Genomic DNA, 21,979 nt, shown 5'->3' with positions numbered 1-21,979 from the left:
CTAAAACGTTGATTATTTTGGGTACAAAGAGCATTTGTATCATTATGAATATAATTGTTTTGCACTTAAATGTAATATTAAAGTAATTTTTTATGCATTTTTATTGTTCTTTGATTTTTTTGTTCTTTTTTCTACCATTTGCCTTGTTTACGTTTGATACGAGATCTTTCAATAACTACACACTAAGAACATGAAGAAATTCGGGGTTAATTTTACACCCCTAGGGGTGTGCAGGCTTGTCTCTATATGAGTACCCCGAGCGATGCACTCGTACACCACGAATAAGGGTGTACAATGTGCACCCGTATTTGGGGTGTCCATCTGCACCTTAGAGGGTGTACACGTCTCCCTCTTCGTGTACATAAGTACCCCCACCTAAAATGACAGAAAGATTGTCGAGACTTCTGGTCCATTCACTTTCAATATCGATTTTTAGTTACCTTAGTTGGGACTCGAACTCACTTCGTTTTATCTGTAGTCAAGATTCTTTGCCGAACGATACTGAATACAGAATAGGAAATGATAAAACATGGGGGCTAAACGCAGATTAGCTCCATGGTAAAAAAACATGGGCAAAACAAAAAGGTTTCCATCCCCAGTCCCTTCCCAATGCACAACAAATGTTCGCTTTGTGTCCTATGGTTGAAAAGTGCTAGGGATTCCTGATGAAGGTGAACCAGGAAGGAGGCAGTTGCAGAAATCCAGTTTAGAGTTTATCAGGTCATGGATGATATTTTTCCGAGCACCACCGCATGTAAGACAATGTCTGATCTCAGCAATTTTGTGGAGCTGGTAGTATGCAGATTGGCAGTCATGTGATGTGTGTTATCATGCTCATTCCCGACCTTTCGTTTGAGGACGCGGACGCTTATTTACAACGGTAGTTGACTTTGGAATGGACTTTTTGGGCCCGTCATCATGGTCGTAAAACTCAGTCCTGCAATGCAAATTGTGTGACATGAGATTTTTTTTCGTTTCGCATCTGCAACGGAAACATTCAATATGCGTTTCGTGTGCAAAATTCTGGTTGCTACTATGGTAACAGCGATTTATCCGATTGAGGACGACTTTCCAAAGCCACATTTGACTCCTCCTAGAGCTCGAGAGGCCGCCCGGGGGGCCCACTTCCATTGATTAGTGGATACCAGGAGCGACCACCAGTAAAAGGGGACAGAGTGGGCAGGTACGTTACGTATATAGGCCTATGTAACGTTATAAGGGTGTCAAAACGATGTTTAAAATGCTGAAAAAGGGATATATATCCAATACTTGTAGGGTTTCACAAGCCAAATACTTGTTAAGAGATGCATTTTCATAATCTGGAAAAGAATTGCTTCCCTTGTTTAGGGTACTTTTCGAAACCCCATGGTCGTGCCTGGTATCCACTCATCAATGGAAGTGTTCCCCCCGGAATTTGAATCTAATCCCCATTTCTGGGGAATGTAAAACATAATGCCCCTCACATCGTGTGCGAGAGGCATATCGTTTGTGTATAAGGAGTAAACAAAAGAAACAAAGAAACAAAAGAAACAAAAGAAAACGAGTTCAAAGGTATCGCATATGATGTGTACATATCAACGCGTGCGAAATGTTCGGCTGGAGAGGTTGATCTGATCCATGAAATCAATTGCCAGTGATCCACCAATAATCCACATTAAATGCAATATCGATTCGATGGACTGTAATGATCTATATCTAAGCCTTCATTCAGTATTTTTTTCCTCACTCAATATGTTCTCGATTTGTTTGAAAAACCACTTTCTTATCCATGTCATAATTTATTTTAGGTCCTGCATTTTGAATATCTCCAGCCATCAGTCGTAATATACATGCATGTATGGTGCGGGTGTCGCGGAAAGGGATTTTGCACACGAAAAGTAGACTCGAAGGGCCTGTAACCCCCTGTAACACAAAGCTTAGCATTGATCGTAGAGCAGTTTTCTACGTTTGATTCTATTGACTGTAATGCACAATCAATCTTAAAAATCAAGTGTATGATTAAGCGTTAACTTTTGTGTTAGGGGACCACAATACTAGCGTCCGTGAGGATTGCGAAAGGTCCCAATTGTCTTATCAAAGACTACGCCAAGATTTTAGCCTTGCATATTGGCCTCACCTATTAAGACTGGAGTTGTAGTTGTAATAATGTAGATGACAGAACAAGATACATTGTACTTCGCTTTTTATCGGTAAGCTTCAGGAACATTGATCTCTATCCACCATCGAATCTCCTCAATGGCAGCACCAACAACAGCAGCTGCACTAACTTTTGCATCTCTAACTTTTTGGATCAAAAGTGAGGTCTAAAGCTGGATGCCATATCAGCATAGAAGTGTACACCAAGACCATGTTGCCAAATGATAGATCCAAGAGGGGTGATGTACAGTTTGAAGAACTAGGGACCAAGGAAAGACTCCTGCAGAACTGCACAGCGAAGGGTAGTCACATGAGACTACATGCCAGTGAATATCGTTTGTTCTCTGTTGGCAAGGTTAGAGGAAAGCCATTGGAGTGCAGAATCATCAATTCCAAAACAAACTCTGTCTCTCAAGAAGAATGACACGATCAATGGTATCAAGACCTGCTGAGAAGTTAAACATAACTCAGGCAACTGCTTTCCTCATAGAAAGAGATCTCCTGGCTATACAATCGAAGAAACTCTCGACATATAGACTTTGATGATGATGTCTCAGACTCACATACACCACATCCGATCTGAGTAAGCTATCAGATGCTGTTGGGTTGAATACCGACCAAAAGAAATGGATTAATAATTACCTACAGGAACACCAAACCTGTCAGGAACCCACCATCCTCTGAAAGATATCTTAATTATCAAATAGAAATAGTCTATCTTATGAAGACGTCAGCTACATGTGTGAATATCAGAAGTTCGATAAATGGCCAAGGGGACATTACACAATTCACTGCGGTATTGGAAAGATGCACTCCGAGCATTTTAACACTTAAAAATATAATGATATCATAATTCAATAATATTATAATTGAAATTTAAGCAATCAATAATAACATTCGATTGAATACAGACAGGTTCATGAAACTGGATCACCACCAGTGTACTTTTAAATGGAAAGGTCCTCCCTGCAAGCATTTACCTTTGTATGCAGATGTGGGTGTGGGAGTTGGTGCATCTCTGTATGCCCATGGATATATAAGAATTTTTAAAAATGTAAAAGAGTGATTACATAATGAAATCATTGAAGCTAATTATTTTCTGTCTCTGGTAATCAATACTTTGAAAGATCTCATAACGAAACCTGTACAAAACAAAAGGTACAAAATACATGTACAAGGAAATACACACAAAACTTTAAAAAAAAACCCCAATAAAATACATTATTATGTGATATTATATTCTAAGGTCCGTAAAATTATTTTTAATTTTGCAAATGTTATTTGTACCAAAAATATATAGATTTTTGCTGAAATTATCAAATTATAACATGATAATCCACAATAAGCATAAATTTGCATAACTGATTAGCCGCAAATAGAAATAACAAATCTCCCCGATTGGTACGCGTATGTATAGAGGATTTTTGCAGTCTCCATGTCTGTGAAACCGAATATAATAAAAGAACAGTGTCGAAATAATATTCTGAATGGTCAATTTGGCTGCCATTTTGTTTATGCATATTAGGTGGCCAAAACAGGAAAAATTGGCTTGGGAACCGATCTGATCAGATTCTGCATATTTGAATTGTGATAGTCTGGTTCCCAACTTTTACCCCAAAATTCTTCTAAAAGCTTATGTACGCCTCTTTTTCCAGAATGGCTCTAGTCTAATGCAGACGAGACAAAAAATCGTGATGAGTTCTCCTTGTACTACGCATTTAAAAATCTATTAATCTAGATCAATAATTATATTGCCCAAGATATTCGGAGTGCTATGACAACAGTGAATTTGGAGTTAATCATTCAAAACACCTCAGCATACCTCCATTGTTATACTAACCGGCAAACCTACATTTAACAGCGCAGTAAATATTTTGGGAGGAATTGCTTTCACGAGGCACGAATGATTCAAGAACGTAAAAAAATGCACTGTAAAAACTGTGGTGTTGAATTGACACCAGTTGGTGTTAATAGAGGACCACATCCTGCGGTGTTAAAATTACACCCTAGAGATTGAACATAACACCAAAGAGTGTAAATGTAACAACCAAAATTGTTGTAATACCTATAGGTGTTAAACTAACACTGTCAATTTAACACCGGTGTAAAATAAGTAGTGTGGTGCTCTATGCACACCGGTTAACACCACAGTTTTTGCTGTGTGTATTGTCAAATGTCCTTCATGGCAAAGCTTGAGATGTCTTTGACTAAACTTGGTAAATCAAAACAGCACACTGCAAAAACTCTGGTGTTGATTTAACACCAGCCTGGAATCTATATATATCCACACGAGAGAAGTGTTAAACAATACCAGTTTCGTTTTGGTCTAATACCAGATAGGTGTTTATACGACACCAATTAGTTTTAAAACAGCATTGGTTTGATTCCAAACTGGTTTTGTTTCGATACTTCTCTGGCGTGGACATATAGATTCCGGGCTGGTGTTAAATCAACACCAGAGCTTTTGCAGTGCAGATTCGTTGATAAGTCTGAACTCAGGATCAAACTGTTTCACATTTTATTATGAGGAAAAAATCAAGATATTTCGTATTTAAGGATTTTGATGAAAAATCAGGTCCATCATGTTCATGATACAGAATTTACCAAGAATAAAGCTATGACAATAAAGTTATTTTTTGTTCTTTGCTATGCAAGGATCTTACAGGAATTCACATGGCTGAATAGAATAAACATGCGCTGAAAAAACGTAAATAAAATAATAATCATAATAAGGCTTGCATACCAAAGATTAATTAATTATAATCCTAATCTTTACAACAAACTAGATAAGTCAACTATCTCCACGGTTTCTGATTTTAGTGTATGATTAATGATTTCATTTACAAAACAATGTTGACCCTTTTGATGCAGAAATCGAATTTGTGATACGACTTCGACATATTCATTTCACACTTTAGCAACCCTTTTCTCTCTTACCTCTTGGTCGTGAAATAGTTCGGGGGGGGGGTTATAGGCCTATATGGCCCAAAGGGCCCCTCCCACTTCTACATCTATGTTCGAACGTAATGTTTGCGACTTCACAATATGTTCATTTCGAAGGGGGAAAAATGTGTTCACAAAAGCAAACGTACGGCGCACATTTTTCCTTAGTTGATCGTTGATTTCGTACGGGAGTCATGTGACCACGTGATCGCAAGCATTGGCGAATCAAAAAGAACTTCTGATTCAGCGACATCGTCCTATACAAACGACCATTGCGAAGGTCCCAGACACTTTTGCAAACGTGATTACACCAGCAAATGACTGTTTGCAGAAAAGTATAAATCCGCAAGAAAACTTTGAACAGGTTCTACCGTTTTTTGCAACAAGAGGAACTGTTTGCAAGAACAAAAACTCTCCTTCAACCTTTACGGAACGTCAGGAAACTTGTCGCCACGCTTGTGAGGTTTCACCGCTCAGTTAGATAATCAGCTACTCCCTTAGCATAATATTCTTGCAAATTTGTTCATGATAAGACACAGCTAGCAATCATCATGCTCATACAACACGTGATGGTATTTCAGAGCATTGTATCATTCGGTAAGAATACTTTAAAGCAACCATAAAGGCTTGTCATTGTTTGTAATTGCTTTTGTATTATGATAACAATTGGTATATAAAGAATAGGGAGCAAACGAATGAAAGAAGAAGGAAGAGGAGGAGGAGGGGAACAAAAAAAAGAAGAAGAGAAAGAAGAGAAGGATGAAAGAAGAAGAACAAGAGAAAGAAGAAGAAAACAAGAGAAAAAGAGGGAGACATGCAGGAATCACCATTATCAGTTGTGCTTTCATTCTTTTTTATTATATTCGTTATCAATATATTCATCATTAATCTTAATGTTGATGTTAATGGCGGCAACATTGTTTTCCTTATAATGAACAAGAAATCACAATGAGCAGCAAACATACAATACACAGCAAAAACTGTGGTGTTAACCGGTGTACTTAGAGGACCACATCAGTTATTTTACACTGGTGTTAAATTGGTGGTGTTAGTTTTACACCTATAGGTGTTATTACAACACCTTTTGTTGTTACATTTACACCTTTGATGTTATGTTTAATCTCTAGGGTGTAATTTTAAATTCCTCAGGGTGTGGTCCTCTATTAACACCAATTGGTTTCAGTTTTAACACCGCACTTTTTACAGTGTATAAACAATATTATTTTATATTCATCGGAAACGATAATTGTCACAAAATGTTGTGATGACCACAAGAAAATAAGGGAATAACTTTAAACAATTTTAGGATATTAACGAGCAAGAGCTTGACTTTTTCAGCGTCGGCGTAGCGAACAGAGAACATTTACTGTAGCTCTTCACATTTGCGGCGGAAGCCAAACAATGGGGGGGGGGTCCACCTGAAATTTTGGGATGGACACAGGTAAGAAATTTGACAAGCAAAAAAAAAAAACAGGTTATCAACCTACAACGGTCACAATGTATGCATGTCTGAGGTAAAACAATGGAAAGTGGTGTTAACAAACATTCCCTTGCAAGAGCAAATTGCGATTTTTAGCTAGTTTTCCTTGCTTTTAATGCTCTCTATTCTTAAAGGGGAATCCAACTCAAATAAAAACTTGTTTTTATAAGGAGAAGAAAAATCAGACAAGTTGATAGGTGAATATTTGAACAATATTCTACAAACAACAAGAAAGTTATGAATTTTTAAAAGTTGTAAATATTGGTAGTCACTATACCCATGGAGACTTCAAATTGGCCGCATATGGGATGTTATAGTGATGTAAGGCAATGACTACTCTTCCATGTACTCCAATACATATTATGACTATTTTTTTATTTTTCCCAAAAGTTTTATTTCAAATTATATTTTTCTTTCATGAGGACATAACACAATATACTACCTGGGTTATCCCTGATAATCCCTGATACTAAAGTACATGGCCTATGGGAAAGTTGTCCTTGCCCCTTGTCATAATTTACTAACCCAGTTGCCTATTTGAAATTTACATAGTGTTAGTTATCTCAATTTTAAAGCAGCTATAACTTTTTTGTTGCTTGTCCGATTTCTTTTATGCCTTCGCCATTTTCTTTAATTTATTTTTCTCCTTTCCAACGCAACATTTTATGGCCAAGGCTGGATTCCCCTTTAAATGCCATTTAATAACTTGGTACAAACAGAGTACCGAAGCTATGACGTCAGTTGCCATGGTGTCATGAACATGACCCGGAGCGTGTTCCCGCACGGAGAAAATGGATGATGACGGAATTGCATCGCTTGCAACCTCAGAAAGATGGTAATTTTTGCAAATAAAAAAAAAATGTATAGACGGTCGTCCGCTGCAACTCTGTCGGCTGTGCCCCCCCCCCCTCCCTGGATCCGCCATTGGACAAAGCAAATCTCTGGCAATTTAATCGAACCAGATAAGGTTATGGAATTTTTCTTTTTTAAACTCAACACTTCTAGGAAATATCGCATGCGGTTGTGGCCCAGTGGATTAGTCTCCGGACTCTGAAACAGAGGGTCGTGGGTTCGAATCCCAACCATGGCGTAATTTCCTTCAGCAAGAAATTGATCCACAATGTGCTGCACTCAACCCAGGTGAGGTAAATGGGTACCTGGCAGGAATTTATTCCTTGAAATGCAGCGCGCGTAACAGCTGCACTGCTAAAGCCAGGGTAATTATGCTGCATACTGTAGAGCGCTCAGAGACTTCTGACAAAATAAGCATTAAGCGCTATATAAGCAAGTATAATTATTATTATTATATCAACTTGTGCTTCAAAAACGTTCACATTTCGGGCTTGCATTTTCCTAGGGTTAGATCATAGGTCCATGGTTAGATACGCATCTCCACAGTTCATGATTAGTGTTGAGACTGTTCAGGTTAAGATATGCCTTCGTAAGATATTAAAAAGAAATAATAAGTTCATGCATCGTGCTAGCAATATCTATTTATAGGGCTTTATGGATTTGTTTTTTTTTTATGATAAAAAAATAACTTACTTTGGCTTTGGCCCTTAGGACTGCCCATACCCCAAAGATTTTGCTCTTCGAGCAGCGCTGATCGAGGAAAACATCAGTATTTTCCGCCCTCGCCACAGCCTTATTGGCCAAAGACGGATCCGTCCCTGTGATGAAGTCAACAACATATGTTATGGGAAAATATGACTCACACCACATATGTCAAGGTCAGGAGGAGATAATATGAAATATCTAAAATATAGGGGGAAGTCTGAAAATCTGTGTACAAAACAAATGGAGAGTTGTCCACAAATCAGCCATTTCAAAGCACGTTTGCCAAATTGAGGATCCCCATAGAAAATACAAGACTTTTCAAACGTCCGTAAATTGCTTATTTCAAAGCCGATTTTGATGAACATTTTTTTTTTAATTGTTACTCTCATTTTACTCTTTCCAATTAGATTGCTTCTCTTCTTGGGTTTTGGTTTCCTTTAATGTGTTGTGTGTGTTAAATTTCGTCCCCGAAAAATATCAATTTTTCTGCCACGGTCGAGTAAAATAGTTTGGGGTTTCAATTTTACTTAAAGCCTCAACCGTTTTGTCGACTAAAAACGAAAAGCCGGTTACAAGCTGTTCGGATGGCTTCGGTCTGGATTACACCTTATCAACTTTCCACGAATGTAAGAACAAACTCCATCCCAATGGAAGCATGGTGCAAACGATTCCAAAGCTCATCCCCTACACATCGTTTACTAAAGGGGTTGCTTGCCAGAGAAGGGATAGGCCTAGAGCAACGGGAAAACACTTGGACACAGAATTTGTAGATTTCCTGGTAAGTAGGTTCATTTTGACAGTACTGCGGGAAGGGGGGGGGGGTGAGGGGATAACTAAAGACGTTTAAAAATAACCAAGAGAAATGCATGGGGAAAGGGGGGGGGGTGCTGTGTGGGAATAAGATGAGTGGTGGACTAGTGGCTATGACTCTCGTCTTTCACTCTAATTTTTGCACCTTGTTTATAATGGAAACTTTACTTATAATTGAAGAAACTGCCGCTCTGTAAGTCGTCGCGATATATGCATCGCGATCGAGCCCCCGACGAATTCAATGTGGACAACACCAGATCATCAAGCGGGTGTTTCATAAAGCTGTTCGCAAGGTAAGAGCGATTTAAGAATGACTGGTGAACCTTTCTTACGTGTTAAATCATCACCAATGAACATTTAAGGGTGAATATCATTTACCGTAAGGGATCACCAGTCGTTCTGAAAGTCACTCTTAATTTATAAAACGGCCCACAGGTGTACGATGCCTTCTTCATGCCCCACGGCCGCCCCGCACCCCTGATGTTGTTACTGAATTATTTAAATATAGTTTTGTTTAGGCATGTTAGATTGAATAACTTGTTTTTAGTTGCAGCTGTATTGTACGTGATTGACAATATGTAGTGTTGCGAATATCGCATTTGTAACAATTCCCTGCCCCGCTGCTCCCGGCGAGACCGCTATTTAAGATCCGATAGTGAGTCACGCAGTGGGATTTTCGTCGGCAATTTTCAAACTTTTGTCGAAAGTCGGTTTAATGTACAATGCGTCCTCCCCCCCCCAAAAAAAAAAATATACACTTTTGAAATGGCTGCCGAATAAAAAAATATATCACTTTGGGGGAAACAGTTGTTTATATATGGAAATCCAATAAAGTATACTTTCAAATGACACCAACAAGTTGGAAAACTTTTCATGCTTTGAGCGAGCACTGGTGTCATTTGAAAGTTGACTTTATTGGCTTCCATATATGTGTTTTTCTCAACAGTAATGTATTTTTTATTTGGCAGCCATTTCAATAGTGCATAGTTTTTTGGGGACGCAACGTAGATCTTGGCCCTAGGACCAGTGATTAAATCTGACTCAATGGCATCATACGGTCATTTTAACCCATTCAGAACAATATTGACCATATTTTGTGGCTTGTGTCAGCATCTTGCTGTTACCAATTTGGGGAACAAAATATGATAGATTTAGCCCATATTATATTTCCTGAATGGGTTGACCAAGGCCAGTCGGCCTGTTTGTAAGAAATAAAAACAAGTTATTCAATCTAACATGCCTAAACAAATTTACATTTAAACAAATAAACATTCGAATGCAGCAACAACATCGGGGGTATGCCCCACTTTTGTCTCAAATTTTATGGTGCTATGTAACAGTATACCGGCCCTCTTATCCTTAAGAATTAAGTGGTTATAAATCAGATATTATTTACCTGTTACACACACCCACACACCATCACACACTCACGCACACCCTCTCACACACGTACATACACCCACACACACACGCTTACACCCCCACACAAACATTATATATATATGTATAGTGTGTGTGATGATAAGTTTACTTCTACCAATTGCTGTTGAGTTGTGAATATTAAACATAATGAGATGAGGCGAGGCCAACTCAACAGATGACGCAGGACACCATTTATTTGCTTTAGCTTTCGTCTTTTAATTGAGACTTCGTCAGAGCGTCTGTAATTACAGACTATTGTGATAGTGTGCTTGTATACTACACATATATACATACATACATACATATAATATATATATATATATATATATATATATATATATATATATATATATATATATATATATATATAGTGGTGAAACTTGTCTATATTGACCACCCAAGGTAAATACAAAATGAGGCTGCTATAGACAAGTTCTTATACACAAAATCTTCCTCCATGGGAATCAGTTTAGTGGTCACTATAGACAGGTGGCCACTAACATATAGGTTTGACTGTTTATGTACATGTACTTCGTTGGAACCAAATTTATAATTTCGTCAACGTTATTTACTATCATATTCTACGACATTTGATTTTATTGATGCAGTAAATATTTCAATGGTTTAGTATTTTCATTGATGCATATATAGGTTTGACTGTTTATGTACATGTACTTTGTTGGAACCAAATTTATAATAATTATAAATTTGGTTCCAACAAAGTACATGTACATTTCGTCAACGTTATTTACTATCATATTCTACGACATTTGATTTTATTGATGCAGTAACCTATATTTTAATGGTTTAGTATTTTCATTGATGCATTAAGATCCACTTTTATTTTTATCGATGCATTTATATTGGTAGTTGTGCATTAGCATGTTCATCGAACCTTCTTATTTTGTTGATGCATAGGGGCGGCGGAACGTATTTTCGTGGGGGGGGGAGCAAAGCCAAACTAGGGCACTTACTTACAAGTCAAAATTGGCATTTTGGTGCAAACGGGCATTATCATCATGAGATCATCATCAGCGTGAAGTAGTTGTAAGTTTTGTAGTAATTAAGTTGAGCACAGCCTCTTTGAAGTGATTTTTGATTGATAAAATATATCATTCAGACTTTAAAAAAATTCAGCGAGCGAGCAATTTGGAAATTTTCAAATCAGAAATGTTTTAATTCAAAATAATTATTTCATTTTTTAAAAGGGCATTTTTTTTCTCTATTTGGATTTTTTTGGGGGTAGGGGAGGACAGGTGACCCCAATCCCCCTGCCCCCGGCTCTGCCGCCCCGGATATTGTTTTTATACATAATTTTGGTGACGCTTTGGATATATTTTGTTTAAACAAATACTTTTTCTGAACTGAAACCAAATTAAAAATAATCAGGTTTTCATGAAGTTCTGCGCTGCCATTGACTCTTCTGGTAAGCTTGCTATTCGATGGCTACGTATATGGAATAATTTTTATTGTGATTGGCTGTTGAGCGTCGTTAGTTTCCATCTATCATCAACTCTAACAAAAGGTTTACCCAATAATGATTAAATGGAAACATGCATGTTCGTTGGGTAACAAGATACAAAATATGTTGTAAATCTTATGCAATGTTGCGTTGAAATTGACCGTTCAATCATGTATTTTGCCAAATATCAAGGGAAATAAAATTACCCAGCAAACGTGCATGTTCCATTTCTACCCAATATTGGGTAAATTCTTACTCTCTGGTTTAGAGTGCATAAGCTAAACATCGTCAGGGGCACGTACGTGATAGGAACTGGCATTATTTTTTCTTTCTTTCTTTTTTAAATATCCAGATTGCCATAGTAATATTTGTCAAGGCGGCTGGTGTGAAGAGACTATGACTGCCTTCAAATGCCACTGCTATGACGGATATGAAGGGAAACTCTGCGATCAACGTGAGTCCCCCCCCCCCCCCGATTGTTTATGAGCCAACAATCTAAAACCAATCTGAATTTGAATAAAAATATCCCATATGAGAGTGAACATGGTAAAAGTTGTGTCAACAAACTGATCATATTTTTTTGGGGTTAAAAATTTATTTGCTATATATATAAAATAATGAAATAATGATAACAATGATTATGGTAATGACGACAAAGATGATGATGATAACGATTATGATAATTATGATGATGATTGTGATGACGTTAATGATAAGGATGAGGATATGATGATGATGAGGGCGCTGGTGATGATGATAACATTGATGAAGACAAAATTTGCAATTGGCCTTTGTAGTAACCACGGCAATACGCAATGTTTCCTTTCCAGAATCAACTTCTAAACAAAACATCACAGCGATCTCTTCAATCAAAACAACCCCATCTCCTACAACTACACCGCTAGAGCAGGGTAAGAAAACTGAATCCCTCCGCCTCACCTTTTCCCTCTATTCTCTCATTAATACGAATTACGTTGGCACACAGAAGGATAAATACATTTTTATTGTTCCTTTTGGTTTCACGATGTCGGAAAGGTGTAATGTCTAGTCAATATCATCTACATACACGGCCGTCCGGGCGTCCATCCATGTTTATGATTAGAAGGGGGCAAATGACAAATCCGTTGGTCTTTCTTTTTCTGAACTGATTTTTCACTTAAAGTGATGGTCCGGGCTGAACGTATGTATAGCTTGGCTTGATAAATAGGGTAGAATTTACTTGGCAAAATGCCGAAAAATTCATCAAAATCGGATAACAAATAACAAAGTTATTTAATTTTAAAGTTTAGCAATATTTTGTGAAAACAGTTGTCATGAATATTCATTAGGTGGGCTGATGATGTCACATCTCCACTTGTTCTTTTGTATTTTATTATATGAAATTAGGTATATTCAAATGTTTTCCTCCTAGAACTAGAAACACTGGATTGACAACTTATTTAGTGCATTAGATATGTATTGCTGCAATTTATTTCATTATATGAAAAAATTATGATTTTATGTAATAACATAAGAAACTGGAGATGTACTTCGGGTCAGATGTACTTCGACTTGGAAACGCCCCTGTCTAAAGTTGTGGATACATTATTATGGAAAGCCAATCGTCATACACTTTCTAACATAAACAATTCATCAGCGCATTTCAAACCTGCATAATTCAAAGTTGCCTTTAAATGATAAATACGACAGATTTCTTCACCATCAACATGGTTAAATACAAAGGGTGAGCACAGCAAACACGGGAGACTTACAATGTAATCAACATTTTGACCTTCAACGTGTTTTTGTAAACAATTCAGGGCGATTCAACCTATTGTCCAAACAACGAAGAACTTCCATTCGTTTTGTGGTAATAATAGAGTACTATTGAGTATGAAAAAATGACAACCAACAAAAATATGCTGTCCATGGGTGAATTATAAGTGAAAATGTTGCGTGTCGTACGGGACATTTCTGAGTCCCGTACGACACACAACAGTTTCGCCCCTATAATTCAGCCATGATCAAATTTTTTTTTGGTAATCAGCTTTTCACATGACTACCCACTATAACTTTATCATTGACCAAAAATGATTTTTTATTGCTCAAGCAAGCAGCTAAGAGACTAGAAATTGTTGACAAAATGTCCCGTACGACATATAGAATCGCCCTGTAAAACAATAGTCACCAATAATGCATTTAGCATTTCCATTTTTTAAATGTAGGATGAAAGAGCACTGTTAATTACACGCTTGTTCGCAGCCAAAATTAATGTACCGTGTCCACAAGTGGATCGAACGGTGAACCCATGACTTTCATGTGTTTAGGAAGGTCCTGCATGGACCACTCGACCAAGGCATTTCAACTGATTTAACACTTTTGGCTTCCCATAATTTTATGGTACATACTATCATGACTATATGTTGTTGTTTGTTTGTTCCATTTTAGTTCCATGTTCGTACGAGTCCTGGACAGTTTACCAAGGAAGTTGCTACAAACATTTTGCCAATAAACTCAGTTTTTTGGAGGCCTTGTTCTTTTGCCGGAATTTGACTAATAAGCAATCTTGTCCGATAGACTTGGTCTCTATTCATAGCCGGGAAGAGAATGAATTCGCTGCTCAACTTTTCTTTAATGATGTGAGTTTTAGGTAAAGGTGTAATCTTAGCTGAAAATATAATGATGTAAACAAATAAAATAGAATCAGGCCAACAACATATGACAGTCGGGCAATGAAAAACAATTAAGGTAATAACATTTTAAATCCTTGCATTACTTTGATGAAACATTATATGAATGTCTTTTGTATTACCATTTCTTCAAGTTTGTATACCAAGATTGAAAGAATTGGATTGTCAACTTATTTAATGCACACGATATTCATTGCTGCAACTTAAAGGGAAACATGATCATACACACATGTATGAAATATTTACGATATTATATAATAACACAAGAAAAATATGATGACCACACCTGAGTTTGATTAAATCTACTGCGTTATGCTCAGTGAATTTCGCTCTGATTATTTAGCCCTTAAGGTCCTGCATGAAAATCAGCGATTCACCTTCCGTGAAAGTCAAGTGGGCCCGATGAGATATGCCCTTGACTCTGAACCTGCTCATGATGGCTTGCAACGTTCAGTCACGTTATTACGTCACGGCGCGCTATCACATTTTGCGTAATATATATGTAGACTATACAGGCATGTGTATTATACAGTGTGTCAATTAAGGTCATTAAGTTACTAACAAACTCAAATTCAATAATTCAATTATGTTTTAGTATTCTGCATACATTTATATGCAAGTGAGTAGTTGACAATAATTCAATTATGTTTTAGTATTCTGCATACATTTATGTGCTACAATATTGACTGACCTTGAGGGGAACATCAAATATAATGCCAGTAAAAGAATCATATTTGCCCGAGTCTTTAGACGAGGGCAATATGCGTCTTCGTTAAAGTTCGTTATTTGTTATCCGATTTTGATAAAATTTTCAGCATTTTGATTTGTGAATTTTACTCTATTTATTAAGCTATAAATATGTTCAGGCCGGACGATCGTGACTTTGTGTTATTATCTTACAGACTGGCTGTGTCGAATCGACGACCCCCTCTGGCTTTGCAACTCCTTGGTTTTGGATCGGTCTGTACCAGCCAGTACCAGACAGTGACTTTGTTTGGTCAGACGGCACCCGGGTTAACTACACGTCATGGCGAATGAATGAGCCTAGCGATCATGATGGAATCGAGGATTGCACGCACTCTTATTTTGTATCATGTACTTTGCCCTACGGTTTTGAATGGAATGATCTTAGCTGCGATCAAAACTTATCCTTCGCCTGTAAACACCCTGTCCTCTGCTAGGAGGGTTTCACTTCCGCTTCCTTACAGGGAAATTTTACCCTGACAAAAGAAGCAAAAATCAATTTTTAAAAATAAGATAAAAAAGGCCCCTACAAAGGCGGCGACGTCATTATGCGAGCAGCTTTCCCATAATCGTCTGGTACAAAATAATAATAATAAAATGTCATTTTCTAAAAGACCTACCCCCCCCAAAAAAAAATGCAATAGTTTTACCGTACCATTAGTAGGTATATGAACATACAAATCATTTCACTTTGGAACGAACAAAATAATTAGTCGTCACGAACCACTAACCATTTGAAATTTTGCATTTAATAACATACGGGGCAGCTGCTCGAATATGCCGTCATAAATTAGAAAAAATAAATTTCTAATAACGTTCTTCAATCATCAATGGATTTTCCTCAAACCTTTACGAATGATTTTAATGATTTGTATTTTCTGGATATTTTTACAACAATTTTTTTATCGTCAAGGTGAACTTCCCTTTTGTGTGGTCTTTCATCCATTGAGTGTTACGCTAGTCGTAAAATATATTTTTTTTTCAGATTACCATTACTGATATAACAAAGAATACCTCACTCAATTTTCTCTTTCTATTTGGAGGACATACCCCACGGCCCTAATCTGGCAAAAGGGTCTATCTGCAAATTTTTTTATTTTTTTTCATATTTAGGGTTTATGAGGCCAAAATTTTCATCTGGCCAACTCTCAGTGGTGCTTGAGCTTTCGTTTTCAAGATACCAGAGGACACCAATATCAAAGTCCATCATTTTACTGGTATCTAATCTGGAAGAAGGGTCTATCTGCACATAGACCCTATAAAAAGTGGTAGTAATCTGGCAAAGCGGTTTATCTGCACATAGACCCTTTTGCCAGATTACATGGTGGAGAAGACGTATTCATTTAATCAGGCAAAAGGGTCTATCTGCACAACATATAGTCAGATTATATGGGAGTTCATGATTGAAATTCGTAAAAATGTAAACAATTCTTCAAATTTGTTTATCTTTGTACAGGCTGGGCCCCATTGTCACAAGCTATCTAGGGGTAGTTTTATTCGTTAATTTTATATGTATTGAATTGGAATACAGAAATTGATTCAAACTGTCCACACCATAGTTTGTATATCTTCTAAATAAAGTCTATTCTAATAAATGATTCTAATACTCTTTTAATAGCAATATATAAAGTCTTGCAATATCAAATTTTAAACATGAATACGGGGAAAAACAACTTTATCTAATATCCATATATTTTTATGATGTTTAACGACTTGTGCTTTTATATGTTCATACTTCATCCTCTTTTTATTTTCATTATTTAATATCACATGTATTATTACTTTATTGCTATCTTGCCTTAGGTAAATACATATTTCTTATTGCAGTATATTTACAAATACTGCTTAAAATATGTAATAATTCTATTAATAATTTCAAATTCAGCTGAGACTGTTGTTTTTGATAAACCTTGAATTGAATAAGTGACATTGTGGTTAGCTCCATAAATTCATGTCTGTATTCATGAAAAATTTGAACTGTGAAGGAAAAATTATGAATCATTGAATGACCTAGATTTCAATTATGTATGTTTTGCTTATCTCGTTGTTTTTTGTTCAACTGATTGTAATGCACTTGCACAACTCAGTTGCACAACTGATTAAATTATACTGAATACATTCACTTCAATTGAAAAGGAAAAAAATGTAAATTTGAATGAAATTTGAATGAATCTGTATATAGCGTTCATTAATTGATATATGATTAGGAAAACACATTAGTGTTTTAATGGCTGGGATTAAGTTCAGTACTCAAGCTCACTTTAAATTATTACTATAGTTATTACCAAAGCCTACATGTTGGATTTGAGGCAGTTTCATGGTGATTGTGTAAGTGAATGAGATTGCATCTGTATAATTGAGAGGATAGGCCCTGTACAAAGATTAAACAAATTTTAACTAATTAAAGTGTAAACATTGTAATCCCATGCAGAACATTGCAAAAGGTGAATACAGATTTAAGGAAGGGATGGATAGCACGAAAGAAGAAGAGTAGAGAAAAGGAAAAGGAGAGCAAGGGAGAGAGAGGAAAAGGCAAAAAATAGAAGAAATGAAACAAAAACATAATTGGTAGATGTTAGATCGTCATATAAAAAATAAAATCATAGATTTTAGAAGAAAACATATAGCTCTTAAAGAACGAAAGGCAAAGTAAAACTCTTCGTCAGTCTGTGGCATGTGTGAGAAAGAGAAATCAAAATACAGTTGGTTATAATTAATTAAGATCTTATAAGATGGATAAAATTTAGAAAAAAAATATTGTTAATCCCAACTTTATAATTTATTAATTTTGTATAATCAACAATGTCCTACCCAATTGAGTGTAAAATTTTGGATATTGTCATAATTATTATTTTATTTATTTATTTATTGTGGGGGGGTAGGTTTTAAATTTTCCAATCGCTAAGACACCCTGTGCATCCAACCAATTGCTTTCAGAACAAAGTCAATTAGTTATAAGCGCCTAGTAGATCAAATTGTTTTCGTAACATTCCTGGTAGACCAAATGGCTGTGGACCAAATGCCTGCTTATACCAAGTAGTTACGGACCAAACGCCGAGTAGATCAAATGTTTTTTGTTACATTCCTGGTAGACCAAATGAATGTGGACCAAATCCCTACTTAGACTAACTAGTTATGGACCAAATGCCTAGTAGACCAAATGGTTTTTGTAACATTCCTGGTGGACCAAATGACTACTTAGACCAAATGGTTGTGGACCAGACACCTAGTAGACCAAATACTTGTGGACCAAACGCCTAGTAGACCAAATGGTTTTGTAACAATGCCTAGTAGACAAAATGCTTGTGGACCAGATGCAGTAGACCAAATGCTTGTGGACCAAACGCATAGTAGACCAAATGGTTTTGTATCAATGTCTAGTAGACCGAATGGTCGTGGACTAAACGCCTAGTAGACCAAATACTTGTGGACGAAACGCCTAGTAGACCAGTGGTTTTGTAACAACGTCTAGTAGACCAAATGGTTTTGGACAAAATGGATAGTAAATGTCGTAGACCATGAAGTTGAGAGTCCTGTGCAGCCTGTCCAATATTGTAATAGTTTACCAACCGTGCAGATATATCTTTTTGCCTGGTTAAATTAACACAATTTTTCCTCTGTAATTATCTGACAACAGGGTGTATCTGCAGATAGACCCCGTTTGCCTGATAAACAAACATATCATCTGCCATCATTTAATTTGGCAAAAAGGTCTATGTGCAGATAGACCCCTTTTTACGGGGCTTTGTCAGATTACAGCCAATTTGTATAGGGTCTATGTGCAGATAGACCCTTTTGCCAGATAAACATCACTGTCTTTGCTCCCGAGATGAATTTGGCAAAAGGGTCTATCTGCATTAAATTAGATCTTACAATAAAAGTAAAGGGGTTAAATGAATAAAAAGGGACTGAAAACAATTTTCAAAGATAAACTAAGTGATATAATAGAGTCCACCAGCAAAAATTAACTCTTAAGCATTCTACAAGTAAATTAAATGCTCAAACTTCAAAGCTGATTTTCTCAGAAAGTTTTTCAAAGGGCGAATGTGCAGATGGACCCTTTTGCCAGATTACGGCCGCCCATCTCTCCATCTCTTTCTTTCCATTACTCTCATTTCTCTCTCCCTCTCTCTTCTTCTCCTTCTCTTTCCGTCTTCCCCTTTGCTTATTTCTCTCTTTCTCAAACTTCTATTTATGATATACATATTTTAGTTGGCGATAAGTCTTGACGTAGAATACTGTACTTATGTTTTTATGCATTTGCTTTGTTATATCTGTATATTGTACTTTTTTTAATTTTTATGTACATATATACCAATGAATAAATAAATAATAAATTATCTTAATGATAATAATAATGTGAAATATAGAGCGCTAAATCTTCTTTAAAGAGTGCTCAAGGCGCATAAAGAGTTAAATAAAACAAGTTTTTAGAAGATTTTTGAAAGTTTCGACAGAGGTACATTTTTATGTCTTCAGGAAGGCTATTCCACAAAGGGCATGCAAAAGCGAATGATCTTTCCCCAAAGTTTTTGGAACTTTTGGAAAAACAAGGAAGCCAGAAGTGGATGGGCACAAAGACCTGCTTGGTCTGTAGTCATTGATGAATGAAAGACTGTATTGTGGTGCTGATCCAAGAATACTACTGAAAAGCAAGCAACAAAATCCGAAAATGACCTTTAAACTAGAGTTTTTTTTCAAAATTGAAACGAATACAGGAAAGTTTTTTTTAAGGGTGAAACTTTGGACTTGTGTGTGCCTTGTTGCACACATACATTGCTATCTTTGTGTATTTTAGTGTGTGACGTCATGATTAATCTTACAAAAAGTGCTTGCAATTTTAAAACATTTAAAAAAATGTTGGGTAAAGTGCGATAAGACTCTTGGAAAAGTAAGATTAATCATGACGTCACACACTAAATACACGAAGATAGCAATGTATGCGTGCAACAAAAAACCTAGTTTTGAAATCGGCCGTGAGTAATACGTATGAGGAAAAAGATATTGCAATTATCCTCAAAATTGGTGATTTGGGGCCATGGCCCAAAATCACAAATTTTGAGGATAACCGGAGGATGGACACCGAGTCAAATAAGGGTGAAGAGTAAGAAATAAAGCTTTTTTTCTTTCTCGTTTTATTTTTTTCTATAATTTTTACAATAAACCACCATTTGATCCCACCTTTGTCACTCGGTATATCCGAACTGGATCACTGTCCCGAAGTTCGGGTAGGTTGAGCGTAGTGTAGCGGTAAGTGAAGTGGAGTGGAGCCTGCACGAACTTCGCCGAGGTAGGAAAAGCATTACCCTGGGAAGCGAGGGTGCAGCGCTATTCTCCATTGACATCATCATCTGGAATTCTGGTTGGTGTGGCAAAATCCCAGGACAAATTTCCAATAGAATACCCATTGAATATCCAACTTGAATACCAATTGGCAATTGGTTTCACTTTGGAGTACATGGAAAGTGAAACAATGCGTACCCATTGGAACCAGTTGGTGCCCATTGAAACCAGTTGGTGCCCATTAAAACAAGTTGACCATTGGTCCCAATTGAAACCAATTGGTGTCAACTGAAAATATTGTGTAAACTTGCATCTGGTGAAGAGCAGTTGTTTAAAGCATGAACATGCATCTTATTCGGTGTTGTTTGGTTATGGTTGGTGTTCTTGTAAACTTTTAATTACTTGCAATTGAGCCAAATATCATTTATGGGTTTATTTCATTGTTTGTTACTCTTTCTTTACTTGTTTCTTTAACTAATGTATCACTGGAAAATGGTAAATGATTAAAAATTACATTGAAAAATAATAAAATTGTATTTATGCATATATTATATGCAAATAAGTTGATCACATATGACCAACTGAATACCAAATGAAACCAATTGGTTAGTTGTCCCAATTGAAACCCATAGGCTATTTGTTCAGTTGAACGCAATTTTTGCAGGTGTTTCTGCATTTATTGAAAATTCAATATATCAAACACAGTAATCATAATGAATATAAAGAAATACAAAAATAAATGAAATAATTACAAATTGTGACGATTACATAATAGAAGAACAATTTACATAGATATACATGTACATGTAAGTAATAATATATAAAATAAAATGCAGTGGCCAGCTATCATAAGCAAAATGCTTGAGAGAATAGCAGCCAGAGGAAGGCAGCTAGATAAAAACCATTGTAGAGAAAAATTCACGGGTGTATGATAATGATGTCACATAATTATTTGAAATGTTGAGGGGAAAAAGGGGGAGAGGGTAAAGGGGTCATGTGAAGTGGTGCAGATGTGGGTGCACGTGCAGGTCCCAACTGAAACCTATTCGGGGACTATTAAAGTGTCCCAGTGGGACCAATTAAAATGAATCAGAAACCAATTGGGTAATTCAATTCAAAAGTAACAATTTTTCTATGAGATATTGATGGGTATTACCCCATATAAGAATCTCGTAGTTTAAATATAAAACCCTCAAAAAAAGTTTGGAAATCTGAGTTTGGCCATTAATTTCTCCGAACTCCCATTATAACACAATAAATATTTGACATCATTCGAAAGATCATTTAATTTTCTTTAAAATGATAGCATGCTTGTTATGATCATGCCATCACGAAAAGAGCAGGATTCAAAAGTGTTGGATGAGGTCTGAATCGAAGAGCTGCAGAACGAGCAAAAAAAGTTTGGAAATCTGAGTTTGGCCATTAATTTTTCCCAACTCCCAACTGTACACAATACATTATTTGATATCACTC

At 36.5% G+C, this 21,979-nt stretch overlaps 1 protein-coding gene across 1 annotated transcript; it reads left to right on the top strand.

The window, feature by feature from the left end:
• The first annotated feature begins 12,132 nt into the window (after window positions 1–12,132).
• Window positions 12,133–15,660, top strand: LOC121422010 (lectin-like). The gene is made up of 4 exons (XM_041616812.1): window positions 12,133–12,264; window positions 12,641–12,721; window positions 14,238–14,428; window positions 15,382–15,660. The coding sequence occupies exons 1-4, from the start codon at window positions 12,207–12,209 to the stop codon at window positions 15,658–15,660; spliced, it is 609 nt and encodes a 202-aa protein (XP_041472746.1). The 5' UTR covers window positions 12,133–12,206.
• Window positions 15,661–21,979: the final 6,319 nt, after the last annotated feature.

This window comes from Lytechinus variegatus, chromosome 9, assembly GCF_018143015.1.
Source record: "Lytechinus variegatus isolate NC3 chromosome 9, Lvar_3.0, whole genome shotgun sequence".
Taxonomy (NCBI): Eukaryota; Metazoa; Echinodermata; class Echinoidea; order Temnopleuroida; family Toxopneustidae; genus Lytechinus; species Lytechinus variegatus.
Note: the sequence above shows the minus strand (reverse complement) of the source record. Positions and strands in the feature narration are given on the sequence as shown.

Excerpts from the sequence above, each read along its gene's own strand:
- LOC121422010 (XM_041616812.1), top strand. The coding sequence starts at position 12,207 with ATGACTGCCTTCAAATGCCACTGCTATGACGGATATGAAGGGAAACTC. Across the intron at positions 12,722-14,237 it reads AACTACACCGCTAGAGCAGG|TTCCATGTTCGTACGAGTCC; the intron begins GTAAGAAAACTG and ends GTTCCATTTTAG. Across the intron at positions 14,429-15,381 it reads CTCAACTTTTCTTTAATGAT|ACTGGCTGTGTCGAATCGAC; the intron begins GTGAGTTTTAGG and ends ATTATCTTACAG.